General features: G+C 35.9%; 1 protein-coding gene across 1 annotated transcript; it reads right to left on the reverse strand.

Annotated features, from left to right (window-relative positions):
* Positions 1-12992: 12992 nt before the first annotated feature.
* On the reverse strand, positions 12993-18441 carry LOC128203462 (uncharacterized). Its single transcript, XM_052904888.1, has 2 exons — positions 18369-18441; positions 12993-14346 (listed from the first exon to the last, which is right to left on the reverse strand). Exons 1-2 carry the CDS (start codon positions 18429-18431, stop codon positions 13705-13707), a joined length of 705 nt encoding a protein of 234 aa, XP_052760848.1. The 5' UTR covers positions 18432-18441; the 3' UTR covers positions 12993-13704.
* Between the last annotated feature and the right edge of the window lie 938 nt (positions 18442-19379).

Below are 19379 nucleotides of genomic sequence, written 5' to 3' on the forward strand. Positions count from 1 at the left end.
ACACAAGGCGAGTTAAACATAACAAGTGGCTTGCCCAAAAGTGCTCTCAAAAATACTTTGACATTTTTGCTCGATTCAACTTTTGTTTCCCAAGAATAAAGAACAGTATAAAGAAAAAATAAAAATGCGATGAACAAGTGATCAATTCAGATGTTATGTGTAACGTTAAAGATTCCAGGACGTGCAATGTTGTAAACCACACATAAAGATTCCAGGACGTGCAATGTTGTAAACCTTGCATATTTAGAGTTTTCACTCACATCTTAACTTTCTTCTATTTAATTAATAAACATTCCCAAACTGCAAATTAGAAAGAATGTATAACACAGTTTTAGACGTAATGCAAATGAATGGTTGTGAAAAATGCGATGAAACGAATGAAAACTCGTTCTACATTATGTCCATGTAATATTCATGACGCTAAACTCGAATAAAGCCCAATCTACAAAAGTTCACGTGGATCGTATTGGAACTTGTTTTCTTTGTTTTCGTTGATGCATTAATTTCCATATGATAAATTCTACCGTGCAACAAGAAGCGGGCGGATAATTTATACCGATATTCCTAAATTTGCACGCTGCTATATTGCACGGCAAAATGGTTAAAAACAGCTATTGTGATTTAAATTGTACATTACTTGCGCTTTGTGCTCGTAGTGTTTAATTTCAATAAATCGGGTAATAGATGCAACAAGTAGAACATATAAAACATTATATCAAATATATCATGTAAAAATATTTGTACAAGAGTTTATTTGTCTAAGACTTTGCGTTTATTTGAGGGTTGTAGAAATTTACAAATAGTTTGCTCGGGGATATGTCATCATTACTCATGTTGGGGTGAAGGGCATTAAAAAACATGAACTATCATGTTTATCAATGCAGCCGTAATTATATCATGAATATACCTGCTACAAAATAGTGCTTCATCTATAAAAATGGCTTGTTTTTTTACTAGTCCTAGCATACCTATATGCATACACACAAATTGTCGGGTCTGTATATCCATCTATTTCACATTGATACTTGGTATTTGTTTTTGCAAAATATTCCAGCAAAAATCAAATCACTATAATTTGGTTACAAACGTATTAACTAGGGACTTTCTAAGAAACAACATTCCAAGTGTTTTAAGAGATAACAACATTTTCCACGTTAAATTGAATATAGCAGCTAGCGCTTATTAGATCTCAGCCTTTTCTGTAAAATGAAAATGATCACGATCGTAGAACTACAATCTATGGGAAACATAAGTATCCGGAGGAATCTTAGTTATTAGGCGTGAGTTTGATTTGTTGTCACCAGGCCGTCCAAGTCAGATTGCAACAGGTAGTCTAATTTCCCCCACAGCAAAAGAGTCATTACAACGTACCAACGGAAGTGATTGTTATATCTTGTAAAGTAAATCATTTTAAACTAAACTGAATATTTTAGCTTATCAATACCGATAAATGTGAAGTATCCAGTTCAAATCATTACACCTTGTTCCTTGGAACTTCCACTTGAAGTTATAGAGAACATATTGTCACCTTAGTGCATTAACTCAATAAGTGCATATAGATATAGAAGCAGATATAGAGTTATTGCACTAAGGTGACGATTATGATTCTTGACTCTGAGCATAAACTGCAAATTTTAAATAACGCCAATTTGTTTCCTTTGTTTCCACTGACCTCTTAAAATGGGTAGGTAGGTAGGCATAATTATTTTTGGAAAATCGTGATGCTGGTCCAAACCGACATATATCAAAGTAGTCTCTTTTTAAAAAAAAAATTGTCAATTTTAAAATATTCAATCAAATAATGCCCTTTTGTTAAGAGATTATAAAGCAAAATATACACTACGGAAACAAAGTGTATGGTCTGGAGAAAAAATAGGGTCGATCTAGCCCAGAAAAATGATATTTTATTTTTTTCGCCTAGTTGTAACCCAAGTCACCGAAATGTGAACAATGCATGATTACATAAGCTGACTAGACCATATTGTCAATTAAATTGTCGACTCTGAAATAGTAGTGAAGTGTTTGTTAGGAGGTCACCACTGTCAGAACAACAACCTAATGTAGTATCCTCCTTATCATATGCTTGATAAAAGGATAAAGAACAATTTCGAAGGACACGCTTCGGTTGTTCTTCACATCTCAATAATATAGATTCTATAGTGGGGGTATTTCTGTTTTGTACTTGTTCGTGACGTGTATTTTTTCCGGAAGTTCATATTACAAACTCGGACAGTTTTGAAATTAATTAAAAATTCATTGAATTGATGGTTGAGCATTTTTTTTGTAATATGTAATAACTTTGTACTAGTCTGAACGAGAGCAAGTGTTCGAGCACTTTCAGCTTTACAAAAACGTTTGAAAATTGGATAAATGTTTTCTTAATGAACGGTTGTTACCTTTTTATAACAAACCATTCTGTATTAAAATATATACACTTCTTATAAATATGAAATCATTATTTTGACTCATAATTGACTATTTTAAAAATGAGGGTTTTAATTAGGATCAACAGGAAGTAATTGCTAGTGATTTTACCTGTACATGTAGTTCTTAAAGTTGTTTAATTCCATGAAATGTTAACATCTAAATGTTGCTATTTCACTTATAAAACTCGATTTGTCACAGAATTGTAACTGCAAAATTCTATTTCAAACATTCAGGGTAATAACACAATTATTTGTATTATTTATCCCCTTGATAACCGTTTATTTGTATCCAGGATTACAAGACTGAGACGCTTGATATTTCAGGGGAATAGTGTTTTCTGTTATTTTAAGCAGTGCTTGAAATAAAAAACTTCCGCTACAAAATAAATACATGGCAATTTCTTGACAGTATCAAAAACGTAACACTGACAGGGTACGGGCGATAAAGATAACATCAGTGGCGACTTTTTCTTTATTAAGATAAATCATATATATCAACTGTCTGAGGTACAAATATGTGAATTTGGGATGCAAGGGGACTTTATGTTATTTGGTATCAGTTAAAAAGGTTTATTGTGCAGAAAGGTCAAACGTAGAAGGTGTTCCGTAAACATATAAAAAACAAGTCTTTCTGAATTAAAAAGATTGCAAATAGGTCAATCCGCAATTGTTAATAATTATCATTATCATTACTCTATATATTTTCGGTCAATTATTATATAAATTTTAAAATTAGCAAGCTATGGTCTTTTATACATGATATTACAAATAAATTGATTAAATATGTAATTCCTGTTTTCTCCATACTTTTCTCCAAACTCATGGTCCTCCATCGTCGATAACGTTTCATTTGAATTAGAATTCAAGACCATCAGCATAAAAGAAACAGTAAAACCAAACACCATTTAGTTTTTGGCAAATTGAAAAACAAAACAATCAACATTATAGTTTAATAATTCAAGCAACCTAGAGATCATTTTTGAAACGTTTCTTAAATATTTCAACATTATTAAGTTGTCGATTTGATGCATCATGTATTTGGAAATCATTGCTAACAATACGGCCTTGAAACGACCCTCGAGTATTGCATATTTCACATATACATTCAAACCTGTATTAATTTTCCACCTTTGGGAAAAGGTAAAAGTGGCTGCTTACTACAGGTGGCCACTAAGTCCAGGTTGGACTTTTCTGACACTTTATATAGTAAAAACGTACGGATGGAATAGGGAGTGGCCCTATAAGGCAGGTGGCCCTTTAAAGCAGGTGACTGCTCAACCAGGTTTGACTGTATGTAGCTCTTTTATTTTGATTTCACATGCTTTTAAAACATATTAATCTTTAAAGTACATTTAAAAGTTATAATGGACTAATGAATTTTACTTTGGATAATACACTTATTTAATGTTAAACAAGCATTTAAAATATTTTGACGTTAATAGCTGTTAATTTGAGTGCGCTGAATAGGTGATGAAGATGGGATCCTTTTAAATTAAGTATAAATCTGCGCTCTCGCCTTGTTATGGCATTTATGTGAATTTTGATGTCCATTTGCTGAAATGTATAAGGATTTATATTGGAACAAATACTAAATTATCTGACTAAATGGTTGTTTTTAGTCATGGAACACTGTAAGTGTAATCGCGGATAACGTCTTATTATGTTCCGTTGTAAATTCAAACCAAACGATCACAAAATGAAAGGAAATAATATAAAATGATAAATATCAACCTTAGAATTATGGCAAAACCAGCAACCATAAATAAACCAAGAGAACAGAACACTAAGCACACATGCCAATACACCTAATAACATTCCTGTTTTTCATAAACTTATTGTAAAGTATTTTAAAATTTTACAAGTTCACATCAACTTTTGTTATTTCAGGGAAGTTCTTAAACAACGCCAAAATCAACAAGATAAGTGAGCAACAAGGTAACCGTTGTCGTCACAATGTTATCTCGTTAGCTTTGTTCTAATCATTCGATATAAGAACATTTTAATCTACATACTGTTGATGTGTTCTAGACGCTCCATTCTCGACTTAATACAAAAACAGTTCTGAAACATTGAAAGTTATATCACCTGATTTCAGTAGAATAAATCAATTATAATAACATATACACAACAAAGAAGATAACATTTTCCGTTAGCAGCAGGATTCAAATTCAGGTCCTCTGTGTATGCAGTCCAATCTGTATGCCCTGCGCCACAGAGGCTTGTATTTGTGATGGAGTTTGTCGACATTACAGCGGAAGAAGTATATGTTCGAATACCATGTTTGTTATTTACATCAATAAGGAAGAAATTACAACATACTTTAGAAGACATTATTATACCATCATCATTTCTGATTAAAGAAAGTCTTGATGACTCGAGTCCAGATGGTAATTGTAAACAAATACATCACGATATGTCATATTATACTCAATTATATACAATATGATCAGGAAATCTGACGAGCTTAATAATAACATTATATATCTTGAGCGAATCGAATTGAATTTTGAATACAAGTTTTAGGGCGTGTGCCGGACTCTTCTTTGAAACACATACCTTTTTACAGTAATAACAACAAAGACTATCTTGGTTCAACTGCGCTGATGATGAGCCGAATACACCAACGTGACAAAGCAATGTGATTTCCCTTGCTACAAGCATTGCAAAAATAGATCCCGGATGTAAATTAAACAAAATATAGATTTGTTAACATTCAAATCCCTTTTTCAAATGCGTTGAAAGGCTCTAGGGGCAACAAGCGTGGTTTAGCTGGGCGATGGTTGACACATTGCAACATTCATGCTGGTAGGACATCCATTACGAATGCAGTTCAATAACAAATTAAAATAAGAGTGTGGGAAACTTACGTCCAAAGGTGCGGGCGGAGGTGTGTGCCATAACACTAGCCCCAGAAAACAGTATTGTGACTATATTTGAGCACACTATTTTTTATTAACAGTGTGTATTGTCTTATACAATATGATATGTTACTTGTTAGTAACAAAATGATTCTGGAAGACCCATTTGAGGTTGTAAAATTTGTAAAGTGAAGCATTTATTTAAATAACTACGTATGTACATTAAATGCAGCATCACTGCATATGACATGCATGCATGTGATTTTGCATTAACTGTACACATTTGAATACTGAATCAAGCCTTTCACAATAATACATCTAATCTGATGGTCACTTGTTTTCCTTATCGTGATTAAAATACATAGTTTTCGTTGAAAAGGTTCTAGGCTGCATTTGTGAACTCGTTTTTTGTTCTTTTAATATTTGTTGGAATATGAAGAGGCCGCACGCCTGCTTATCTCCTGAGACATGTGTGTACACTAAAAGGCGTAACAAATAAGCATTTTACTAATAGGGCTCTATACATGGAAGACGCAAACGCAAGAAATACTGAAACCGTACATCCCTGTACATCATTTTTCAATGATATTGAAACTTTAATAAACATCTGGATAATGTCCACTAATACATTTTTAATACATTTGTGGATTTGTTATAATTTTCGTTGGTATTCGACGTAGTTTGTGCCTTCAATAATATCAGTTTTAAATATTTGAAATACTTCTTTTTGGCGTGAGAAATAAGAACAACTTACTATCCATGTCTTGATCGTTTCTGAATTTTAAAGCATAAGTATTGTACTGGATTTATGACCATAATACAACAACAAAAAATAGCAATAATGCACACTGTTTCTTAAATGACGTGTTACCCAGTTTGGCCGGTCTGGTGCAGTTTATAGGATTAACACTCAAGGGTGTAATACTGTTAATCTTTGTCTTGGTTTCGATCAGCCTTTTACTGAAGCGTTCAACTTTCGTCAGTAATATGCATCCTATGGGTACAGTTAATACGACTTCGTTCTAACCTGCATCAATCTTATAGAGCAACAGATTTATTAATGACCTCATATTGCGCTATTTTGCTGTTTGCTGACTTGCTCACCATGATATATATGGTTAGACATTTGTGTAGATACTATATATAACAATGCCGTAGAAAAGTTATTTAAATGCATAATTATTAAACTGCTTTGCAAAATTATGACTCTATCTTCTTGCCTTTTGCATCGGTATTAATTATACATATATATCTACTTCACACAAATAATGAACCAAGTTTCAGATTTTTAAAAGTTGTAAAGAAATATCAGCTGATCAGTTCATAATTACATGTTTAAGCGTACATATTTTAGAACGTGCGTACATATTTTAGAACGTGCGAAAGGTATTTAATGGGTACCATCAGAAGGTGGCAATATTGACAGCACTAATTTATTGTCACAATATTTCGAATTACAGACCTATCGACTCACGGTGGCGATGGGTGATTTAGGTTGTTCTTAAAGAGTTCATCTTCACGTGTGGAGGAGTGTTTGTGATAAGTGACCAAAAACTCTAAATGGAGCCAAACGTCACCTGTCTGGGTCAACTAACTGCTCACTATTGTATAAGCAGGTCAGGATTTCTTTTGGCTTATAATGACTGTGGATCTGCTGATGTTGCTTAACGTCTAGTAGGATTGAAGAGTTTCTTTTAAACTGTTCATCCAGATTGGCAAATGACTTCGAGGAAATTCGGTGAAAGAAATAACACGTGGTGCAAAAGATTAGAAACTGACGGATGTGATTGACCAATGAACTAATAAAACTTTTCTTATGCTGGTTCAAAGTTTCATTTAAAAGAAATACAGATTAATTAAATAAGCTGCACACTTTAATCCATCTGGTAACAATATTACAATTAAATAATTAATATAAGAACTATTGAACTTGAAGTCAGATTCTGCGAACACAACGCCACTTTCAATTGCTTTTTCAAAAATACAGCAGCCAATTTTTAGATTTTAGATTGCGAAGTTAAAATTGGATTGGATAATCATATGTCTCGTACGCGTTGTGTTAACCTGTTATTAAAACTACACGTTTTCTTTCATAAACTAATGTGATACCTTTATTAAGGGATTAGTGTTGTTGCCTATGGAATTGTTTTTGGCTAATATACATATGTTATTTAAGTTGCAGCTATTAAGATATGCAATATAATATAGATGTGAGATTAATTCATTTGTATTATTGATTTTTAAAAGTATTAAGGTGTGTCGACTGTGTTTCTAGTTAGTAGATTCTAATGTATTACTTAGAAATGAAAGAAAATCACATTTTACTTTTTTTTTGTGTATCTTCTTATATCTGAATAAAGTTTTTATAAGCGTTTTTTTCGAAACGACTTCTTTATATAGGTAGCTGGGATTAGGCAACTTAGGTTGACGCTTATCAAAAATAAAAAAGCGCAGAATAATTGTAGTGTGGAAGCTATAAACTGCGTACTTCTAAAGCAATTAACAACCTCAAAACCATTATATATGGACCAGTATATGCTCATTTAAGAGTTTCATTTACTTCGTACCTTGTTGATATAGTTACAAATAAGCATTTTAATCGCAGTAAATAAGATATTAACAAGACAGACACTTACTTTTTCGAATATTATGTTGATTTCACTAGACACCTTGATTTAAACGGAACGGAATTTTAGTGATCAAAAAGGTTGCTTGAGGTTATATGCTTTCAGCAATACTCAGAACTGCTGAATTGATTCAGTATGTTTTTTATCTAAATAAAAAAATGATGTTTTTTTTAATGGCAAAATTCTATATTTTGATTTTAGTAGCAGAAAACATGGGCACGGTTTCGTTATATTTGACATTTGTTCAAAAAGTGTTTTATGTTGGGCAATTAGTTGACGTGCACTGAGCAGTGCCTGATCGCTGGCAAAAAAGGCTTTGGTGTGGTTTACGCAACAACAGTAAATAATAAATACATTTTGAAATGGGTTGTAACAAAATCGTTTCAAAGAGATAAGACTACGTTCTTACTAATTTTTCACTGACCCATTCTCTGTACTGTACATAACTGAACACCTGAGACACCGCTCACGCATGACAGAATTGACCTATAGGTTGATATTTGATATCTACAGACCTACTATTAGGTGGGTTCCGACAATGCACGAACGGTAACCAATACATTTACCAATACAAAAGTTAAGGGTCTTAGCTAGTAACCCGACACTAACCAATACAATAGTGTGGGTTCCGACGATATCACTGATAGTGCCAAGCCGGTAACCTGACACTTACCAGTACAATAGTGAGGGTTCCGACGATATCACTGATAGTGCCAAGCCACTAACCTGACACTTAACAATACAATAGCATAGGTTCTGACGATATCACTGATAGTGCCAAGCCGGTAACTTGATACTTACCAATACAATAGCGTGGGTTCCAACGATATCACTGATAGTGCCAAGCCGGTAAACCGACACTAACCAATACAATAGCGTGGGTTCCGACGATAACACCGATAGTGCCAAACCGGTAATCTTACACTTACCAATACAATAGCGAGGGTTCCGACGATATCACTGATAGTGCCAAGCCGGTAACCCGACAATAACCAATACAATAGTGTGGGTTCCGACGATAACACCGATAGTGCCAAGCCGGTAACTTGACACTTACCAATACAATAGCGTGGGTTCCGACAATATCACTGATAGTGCCAAGCCGGTAACCTGACACTTACCAGTACAATAGTGATGGTTCCGACGATAACACTGACAGTGCCAAGCCGGTAACCTGACACTTACCGATACAGTCGAATAGGTTCCGACGATATCACTGATAGTACCAAGCCGGTAGCTTGACACTTACCAATACAATAGCGCGGGTTCCGACGATATCACTGATAGTGCCAAGCCGGTAACCCGACACTAACCAATACAATAGCGTGGGTTCCGACGATAACACCGATAGTGCCAAGCCGGTAACTTGACACTTACCAATGCAATAGCGTGGGTTCCGACAATATCACTGATACTGCCAAGCCGGTAACCTGACACTTACCAGTACTATAGTGATGGTTCCGACGATAACACTGATAGTGCCAAGCCGGTAACCTGACACTTACCAATACAGTCGAATAGGTTCCGACGATATCACTGATAGTACCAAGCCGGTAGCTTGACACTTACCAATACAATAGCGCGGGTTCCGACGATATCACTGATAGTGCCAAGCCGGTAACCCGACAATAACCAATACAATAGTGTGGGTTCCGACGATAACACCGATAGTGCCAAGCCGGTAACTTGACACTTACCAATACAATAGCGTGGGTTCCGACAATATCACTGATAGTGCCAAGCTGGTAACCTGACACTTACCAGTACAATAGTGATGGTTCCGACGATAACACTGATAGTGCCAAGCCGGAAACCTGACACTTACCAATAAAGTCGAATAGGTTCCGACGATATCACTGATAGTACCAAGCCGGTAGCTTGGCACTTACCAATACAATAGCGCGGGTTCCGACGATATCACTGATAGTGCCAAGCCGGTAACCCGACACTAACCAATACAATAGCGTGGGTTCCGACGATAACACCGATAGTGCCAAGCCGGTAATTTGACACTTACCAATACAATAGCGTGGGTTCCGACAATATCATTGATAGTGCCAAGCCGGTAACCTGACACTTACCAGTACAATAGTGATTGTTCTGACGATATCACTGATAGTGCCGAGCCGGTAACCTGACACTTATCAATACAGTCGAGTAGGTTCCGACGATATCACTGATAGTACCAAGCCGGTAGCTTGACACTTACCAATACAATAGCGTGGGTTCCGACGATAACACCGATTGTGCCAAGCCGGTAACTTGACACTGACCAATACAATAGCGTGGGTTCTGACGATATCACTGATAGTGCCAAGCCGGTAACTTGACACTTACCAATACAATAGCGTGGGTTCTGACGATATCACTGATAGTGCCTAGCCGGTAACCTGACACTTACCAGTACAATAGTGATGGTTCCAACGATATCACTGATAGTGCCAAGCCGGTAAACCGACACTAACCAATACAATAGTGTGGATTCCGACGATAACACCGATAGTGCCAAGCCGGTAACTTGACACTTACCAATGCAATAGCGTGGGTTCCGACAATATCACTGATAGTGCCAAGCCGGTAACCCGACACTTACCAGTACTATAGTGATGGTTCCGACGATAACACTGATAGTGCCAAGCCGGTAACCTGACACTTACCGATACAGTCGAGTAGGTTCCGACGATATCACTGATAGTACCAAGCCGGTAGCTTGACACTTACCAATACAATAGCGCGGGTTCCGACGATATCACTGATAGTGCCAAGCCGGTAACCCGACAATAACCAATACAATAGTGTGGGTTCCGACGATAACACCGATAGTGCCAAGCCGGTAACTTGACACTTACCAATACAATAGCGTGGGTTCCGACAATATCACTGATAGTGCCAAGCTGGTAACCTGACACTTACCAGTACAATAGTGATGGTTCCGACGATAACACTGATAGTGCCAAGCCGGAAACCTGACACTTACCAATAAAGTCGAATAGGTTCCGACGATATCACTGATAGTACCAAGCCGGTAGCTTTGCACTTACCAATACAATAGCGCGGGTTCCGACGATATCACTGATAGTGCCAAGCCGGTAACCCGACACTAACCAATACAATAGCGTGGGTTCCGACGATAACACCGATAGTGCCAAGCCGGTAACTTGACACTTACCAATACAATAGCGTGGGTTCCGACAATATCACTGATAGTGCCAAGCCGGTAACCTGACACTTACCAGTACAATAGTGATTGTTCTGACGATATCACTGATAGTGCCGAGCCGGTAACTTGACACTTATCAATACAGTCGAGTAGGTTCCGACGATATCACTGATAGTACCAAGCCGGTAGCTTGACACTTACCAATACAATAGCGTGGGTTCCGACGATAACACCGATAGTGCCAAGCCGGTAACTTGACACTTACCAATATAATAGTGTGGGTACCGACGATAACACCGATAGTGCCAAGCCGGTAACTTGACACTAACCAATACAATAGCGTGGGTTCTGACGATATCACTGATAGTGCCAAGCCAGTAACCTGACACTTACCAGTACAATAGTGATGGTTCCAACGATATCACTGATATTGCCAAGTCGGTAAACCGACACTAACCAATACAATAGCGTGGGTTCCGACGATAACACCGATAGTGCCAAGCCGGTAATCTTACACTTACCAATACAATAGCGAGGGTTCCGACGATATCACTGATAGTGCCAAGCCGGTAACTTGACACTTACCAGTACAATAGTGATGGTTCGGACGATAGCACTGATAGTGCCAAGCCGGTAACCTGACACTTACCAGTACAGTCGAGTAGGTTCCAACGATATCACTGATAGTACCAAGCCGGTAGCTTGACACTTACCAATACAATAGCGTGGGTTCCGACGATAACACCGATAGTGCCAAGCCGGTAACTTGACACTAACCAATACAATAGCGTGGGTTCTGACGATATCACTGATAGTGCCAAGCCGGTAACTTGACACTTACCAATACAATAGCGTGGGTTCTGACGATATCACTGATAGTGCCAAGCCGGTAACCTGACACTTACCAGTACAATAGTGATGGTTCCAACGATATCACTGATAGTGCCAAGCCGGTAAACCGACACTAACCAATACAATAGCGTGGGTTCCGACGATAACACCGATAGTGCCAAGCCGGTAATCTTACACTTACCAATACAATAGCGAGGGTTCCGACGATATCACTGATAGTGCTAAGCCGGTAACCCGACACTAACCAATACAACAGTGTGGGTTCCGACGATAACACCGATAGTGCCAAGCCGGTAACTTGACACTTACCAATACAATAGCGTGGGTTCTGACGATATCACTGATAGTGCCAAGCCGGTAACCTGACACTTACCAGTACAATAGTGATGGTTCGGACGATAACACTGATAGTGCCAAGCCGGTAACCTGACACTTACCGATACAGTCGAGTAGGTTCCGACGATATCACTGATAGTACCAAGCCGGTAGCTTGACACTTACCAATACAATAGCGCGGGTTCCGACGATATCACTGATAGTGCCAAGCCGGTAACCCGACACTAACCAATACAATAGTGTGGGTTCCGACGATAACACTGATAGTGCCAAGCCGGTAACCTGACACTTACCAATACAGTCGAGTAGGTTCCGACGATATCACTGATAGTACCAAGCCGGTAGTTTGACACTTACCAATACAATAGCGCGGGTTCCGACGATATCCCTGATAGTGCCAAGCCGGTAACCCGACAATAACCAATACAATAGTGTGGGTTCCGACGATAACACCGATAGTGCCAAGCCGGTAACTTGACACTTACCAATACAATAGCGTGGGTTCTGACGATATCACTGATAGTGCCAAGCCGGTAACCTGACACTTAACAAAACAGTCGAGTGGGTTCCGACGCTAACACCGATAGTGCCAAGAGGGTAGCCGACTAGTTACCAATAACGATATAATATCAATTGTATAATGTTTGTTGTCTTATAGCTATGCATCCCTGGTTTGGTGTTTGTTTGGCATACACACAGGATACCAGTTAAACTAACCAGGTTTGTTCCTGTTGTTTATTTTCTATTAGCTTTTTCTCTGACATTGAGAGTGCCAAGGCGGTAACCTAAACATAAAACAATTGCGATATTAGGATAATAGTCTTAAGTTGGTTGTCGTGTAGCTTTGTGTCTATTGTTTGGCCTTTAGACTGGGTCTTTGTTAATCTAAGAAAACTGTTGTTTCAATTGTCTTATCATCTGTTTTCTTACATCTCTTCGGTGTAATAATATCAGAGCTGCATTACCGGTTCGATGGTAAAGGTGATTGATAAATATGCGAAATTGATCGGCAAAATTCGTTAAAGTAGGTTAGTATCATTCAGAACACGACTCACAACTGATTGTACCTTTGTTGTAAGTAATTGGAGATAATAACAAACAATGTTAAACTACTTATATGTGTTCGTACAGAAAAAAACAACATTAACTGTGATAACGGTAAAAAGGCGCATAACAAAACTAACAAACGAAGTAAGGTCTTTGTAACTGCCTAATAGGAAACTTATCTCTACAAATCGGAGAACAGAATTATAGGCAGGAATATATTTTCTCATCTAAGGTTGTTTGTTTAACCGGTCCGTAAGGTCTTTTCAAAATAACATAAATTTCACTAAGAATGCTCTCTGAAAAGCTTGAACTATTTAAATCACGAATAGTTATTAGACATGCATACCTATACAAATATCTGATATAAGACTCGGTTGGTTTGTTTGTTCAATTGACAATTAATTGTTCGTTGAATAGTGTTTGTTAAGCCAGTTTCTGTTTTTCCAGCGGCCAAGATGTCGTTTGTCTATGGCTTCATAATTGTCGCTTAAACTGTCCAACTCATCGGTTGATCGCTTATTCGCGATTCCATTCAATTGGTTAAGCTTATTCTGAATGAGACGCCACCTACTATCCATCCTTTTATCAAGCTCAGTAGAGCGCTTGCTAGACAGAGATGCAAGCTTTTGTTGAATAATGTTCCATCTAGACGCATGCCTTTTGTCAAGGTTGCCATATAAACCGTCGTCGTGGAACGCTTCATCGGGTGGAATACCGAAAGCTTGCAAGAAATTTAAATAGGCCGCATCATCAGAAACGTCAAAACCGTCACCTAACCCTTCATGATCTTTATCAGAATACCTCTTTGACAAAGTATGAGAATTGGCCAGATTTTCAAGCTGCCAACGTTGGTTGTTCCACCTTCCTACGTTCCGTTTCTCTAACCTCCAATCATCATTCTTCCCAAGTCCAGTGTTTCCCCTAATATCGTTCATTTCTTTTGACCCAAGTTCCAAACTCGATTTGTAATCGTTTCCCGTAGAGACGCCGACATGTTTGTCATCACGACCGGAGCTATTCCCCTGATCATCTTCTGATGTCTGCAAAACAAATGAAATAATTATTTATTATTTAAAAAAACAAATTCGAATATTGCGTGTTGGTGAATATCGACGGTGTTTCAGTTGTTTTTCATCTTTGAGAATGTAATGAAAATTTCCCAATTACCTCAATTTCCCCATTGTTTTGTCCTGTTCTAGTGTGTCATTAACTTCTCTTCAAAACATTGTTTGATTAAGATAACATAATATTTTACGGCTCCATAATATAACAATTACCAGTCTTCTGTATTTAAACATTATTTGCAATTGTTATTCTATGTAATCAACGAAATTCTCCAAAAAAATCCGAATCAAGAGAAATGGCCATTTTAGTTGGCAATTATAATAAATAATTAAATGAGGATTGCGTCTTCTTTATCTAAGCATTTTTTTTAATTGTAGTTCAATATCTTTTTTTTAGAAAATAAAGAAATAATCAAAAACAAGAAAAATGTCCATGCTTGTATGTAATACTAAGCATTGAATGTATTGCAGCTCATCGACGTTTGATAATATTCGGTCGGTGCATGGTTTCTACATACAAAAGAACTTCACGATTATCCTTGCGCTGACCAAACGTTCTAATTGTACCCACAATTCTAAAGTGATATACAGAGTGCATATTGACACTCAATATTTATAAAAGACCATTTACTACAATGCGGAATGTTAAACGCTTCCGTGATCATTGAAGGTAACACAAATGTGGGGTTTTGAACAGCGGCATGATCATCCTATACATTGTTTCATCGATGTCGTATTTATTTTACCACAATAATATAGCATTTGGCTTATAACTAACGCCGTTTGGTTAAGATCAGTATTCCAAATATATCATGTTCATCGTAACATAAAAGCAATTGAAAAAGAAGCGTCCATCTAGGGGAGCGCAATGGGAGTGTAAATATTTGATAATAAAACAATCATATTATTTTGAAAAGTTATTTCTTTTCTTTTTTCGTGGTTTAATGTAACATAAATGTACTCAAAAAATTCCGTATAGCTCCGAGACACTCCATGTCGAAGTCAAAATTAGGCTTGACATATTTAGGTCGTTATGTTAAAAATGCTGACATTGATATACCCCTTATACCTATCACATTTTACCGTTTATGATATTAAATTAAAAAGCGTTTGCTATTTTCTAGAATCATAATTACTAGGTATACGACATGTTATTTATTTTTCTTCGACGAATAGGCCTCAAAATTTTACAAGAGTTATTGAATGGGTATACTGTTTCATGTCACACTGTTTAGTTGTCTGTTATTTTTAAAAGTGGAGTTGTTGTGAAAGTCTTCGTATCGATGTCGTTGTCTGGAATCTTTTACATAGGCAATTTCTCAAAACAGTACATTACATGTATATTGAAATTAACCTGGTGTTAAATGCTACTATAGACATTTGCGTACACATCTGGAAAGGCCAAAAACTTTTGCAATAAATCCTTATAGTTGTGCCCCTTTAGCAAGTTATTGTCTTTATGCATTTTTTCACTATTTTAGTGCTGTGCGCGGTTTGTTTTACTTTCAAATAAGCCCATGTTAGAACATAAGCTCATGTTAGAACGCATTCGAACAACAACAAAACTTGACTGATTTAAATCAATATTATAATATGCTTAAACCCAAACCCGTCGTTTCATTTGACATTTCCATGAACAATGAACTTTTATTCGAGCGACTATTATACTTATGTCGATAATGAAATCCAAGCATTTAACCATAGCAAGAAGCAAATAAATTTGCAAAAGTTGATTAAGGTATATCTCGAAACGACGGATGGCTGTGCGCTTAAGCTTAAACATTGTAAAAGCTGATAAAGGTATACATCGAAACGCAGGATGACACCGTGCACAGAAGCTAAAAAGTTGCAAAATCTAATAAAGATATATCTCGAAATCCAGAATGGCTGTGCACATGAGCGCAATAGTTGCAAAAGCTGATAAAATATATCTAAAAACCCTAGATGGCCGTGATCAGAAGTTAAAAGAGTTCAAAAGCTGATTTAGATATTATATCTTATATCTCGAAACGCATAATGGCCGTGCACAGAAGCTTTAATATTGCAACAACATAAACAGATTTATTTCGAAGCGCAGGATGCGCATGTGTTAAAAGAGTGCAAAAGATGAGTAAGATACACCCCGAAGCGCAGGACGGCGGTGCGATGAAGCTTAAAATTTGCAAAAGCCTATAAAGATGTATTTCGAAGCGCATAATGGACATGCGAAGAAGTGTGCAAAAGCCTAATATTATTAAGATATATAGCTTAAGCGAGGTATTTGGTCTACCTTTTGTGTGGCATGTTATAATCAATGTCTCCTTTACAGACTTGAGCTTAGTATTCAACATACGTTTTAGTAGTTTTGTGGGAACTTTTACCTATTGGTCATCCTGCCTAAGCCATGTTAGTATTTATTTAATCGGAAATAGGTGGTGTGACGCTGATCTGCGATTGGTGCTGACATTACAAGGTCGAATAAGAGTCCTGAAAACTAAAATGTAAAAGAAGAACATTGTAAAACTCCAGTTTCCAAATATTTCATTTGTATTTAAATTCGTAAAAAAGTATTTGTCTTTTACTTCATATACAGAAAATAAGCTATTTTGAAGTTAAAAAAGCGTCCTTAAATGTGTAAAAAATAGATCACCATTATAGTAGACAGTCAAATATATTGTTCATAATTCCCTCGCAGGGTAATGTTGTTTAACATCGTTACAAACTTATATGTTTCGAATTAGGAATTTTACAATATGACCCAATATAATACTATGAATGTTTTAAAATGCTAAAATCGCAAATTAAAATTTTCTTTAGAACAAACACATAACACCTTCGGCAATCCTGCTAATGAAAATACTGAGGAAAATGTTACATCCAATTTTACGATGAACATTTGATGAGAAAACTGCACATTAAATATGTTTTACATGCAAGTTCAGGATTTAGTTACCTATAAAACTGGACATTATGCACCATCCCGATTTGACAAAAGATACATTTAACTTGATTATACATTACAATTTATGGTAGCGAATCATAACATTAAAGTCTGAACTATTCGTACATAAGTAATTAATGTTGGTATTTGGTTTCCGATTTTCAGTTGCATTATAGATATTCGATTGGATGTTAACAGTATCATTTGATTCATGAAAATCGGATATAAGTGTTCATTCTGATTTGTTCGGAAATGTAAAATAAATTATGCAAATATTATGTAATGTTTGATTTTTACGTTTGCAGAGAAATTAACTTTTTATAAATACATAGTAAATAGTTCATTATATATTTGCGTTAACGCAATGTAAAACTTGCCTAACAAATACATCACTAGTTAAGTTTTAATTTTCATCAAAAACATAACTTTATGGTTTTAAACGTATCTGTTTTGAACTGGAGTGAAGTAATACATGCCCCGTCACTGACATTTTGTATTCAAAAATAGTATTTATTCATCATTTGTTGAAAAACATAATTTTATATAGATAAAGGCTTAAACGCAATGTAAAACTTGCTTAACTTAAATCATATTACCAGATTAATTTTAATATATATTCAGTTCAAGTGTTCTGTAAAGTTTGAGGACAATGTTTACTCGTTAATCTGACTTATTCGTTTCGTGAAAAAGTAAAACATAATAAGATAAAAGCTTTTATTTAATGATATCACCAGATTAGTATAAAATAGTATTTAATAAAAAAACAGAGTAGTGGAAATAACAATGATCTGAATGTATATCTTTTGATCTAGAGTAAATTAAACATGCTTTGTCAATAACAGTTTTCAGTATAAATATTCTGCCATGTTTAAAGACATTTAAAAACAAGTTCGTTTCGTACACGTCATTAAAATATGACTAAAAGTAAATAACATATGTGATGATAAAAACATCTTTAGTAAAAGCTAAAACCACACTTAAACCAACAAATTTAAATAATTATGAAATAAACATTACAATAGAACATACTACTAGATACAATTAAGTTTTCATTTTAAGAATCAAGAATCATTCTTACCGCAAATTGACAAAACCCAAACAAGAAGAAGCTCAAAATCCACACAGCTTTCGCCACGTCCATATTTACACAGTCGATGGTATTACTTGTCTCCAGTTAATCGTGAAGTCCAAGGCATTTTATATTGGCTCGGCAGAATGCTACCAATTCCGATACTTGTTTCTGCAGTCCAATCACAAATTGATTCCATTTGGTACCAACCCGATTATGTCTGATTAGTATAATTCTTGATAACTTTAGGTATAAAAGTTAGTATTTAGTTATGAAAAACGAAGTTATGAAAGTGGACTTTTAATCATAGTCTTATTTGATAAGGACGAACAATTAAATGAATGAGCTTATTAGCAACGTGTTCCGTCTTTTAACAGAGCAAAGCTGACGTTTTAAAGGCTTATAGTACATAAGTAAATCGTGTAACCACATGGAGTGTTCTTATACATATCAAACATATGCAATTTGATGTATGCATATAGATCACCACGGTATGACGTACAGTATTGTTGTTTAAGGTATTCATATGTGTATGTGTATAACACAATGATGTTGTTGTATTGGACTGAGTATAGTGACAGGGGAGGGCATCATAAGGAATAATATAACGATAACACAGTTATCACAGTTGTTTGCTTTACTTTTGATTTTCCTATAAAGACTACCTTTAGATGATAACGATGAACGTTTGGGGTCTAAACGTAACATATAATTAAACCAATATTACGACTGCTTCGTTTGACGGTGCCATAAATAAAGAAAAACAGTAATACTTTGATGTTATTTTGTATGTTTTATTTGCTTAACTCTCCCTTTTGTGTTGACAACGATAATCACTTGAGCTTAAACGCAATGTATTATTATGTCGATGTTACTTCACTGGTACGTTTATTTTCCGAAAGTAAAGCTGCACTCTCACATATATACCGTTTTGACAACTTGTTTTTATTTTTTGTCTTGGAAAGAGCAAATTTTACCGTAAATATCTGCAAACGAATGATAAAAGATTGCTGACAAAAG

Source organism: Mya arenaria, chromosome 9 (assembly GCF_026914265.1).
Source record: "Mya arenaria isolate MELC-2E11 chromosome 9, ASM2691426v1".
NCBI lineage: Eukaryota > Metazoa > Mollusca > Bivalvia > Myida > Myidae > Mya > Mya arenaria.

Coding starts and splice junctions, on each gene's coding strand:
- LOC128203462 (XM_052904888.1), bottom strand. CDS start 18,431: ATGGACGTGGCGAAAGCTGTGTGGATTTTGAGCTTCTTCTTGTTTGGG. Junction 14,347..18,368: donor TTGGGTTTTGTCAATTTGCG/GTAAGAATGATT, acceptor TTTGTTTTGCAG/ACATCAGAAGATGATCAGGG.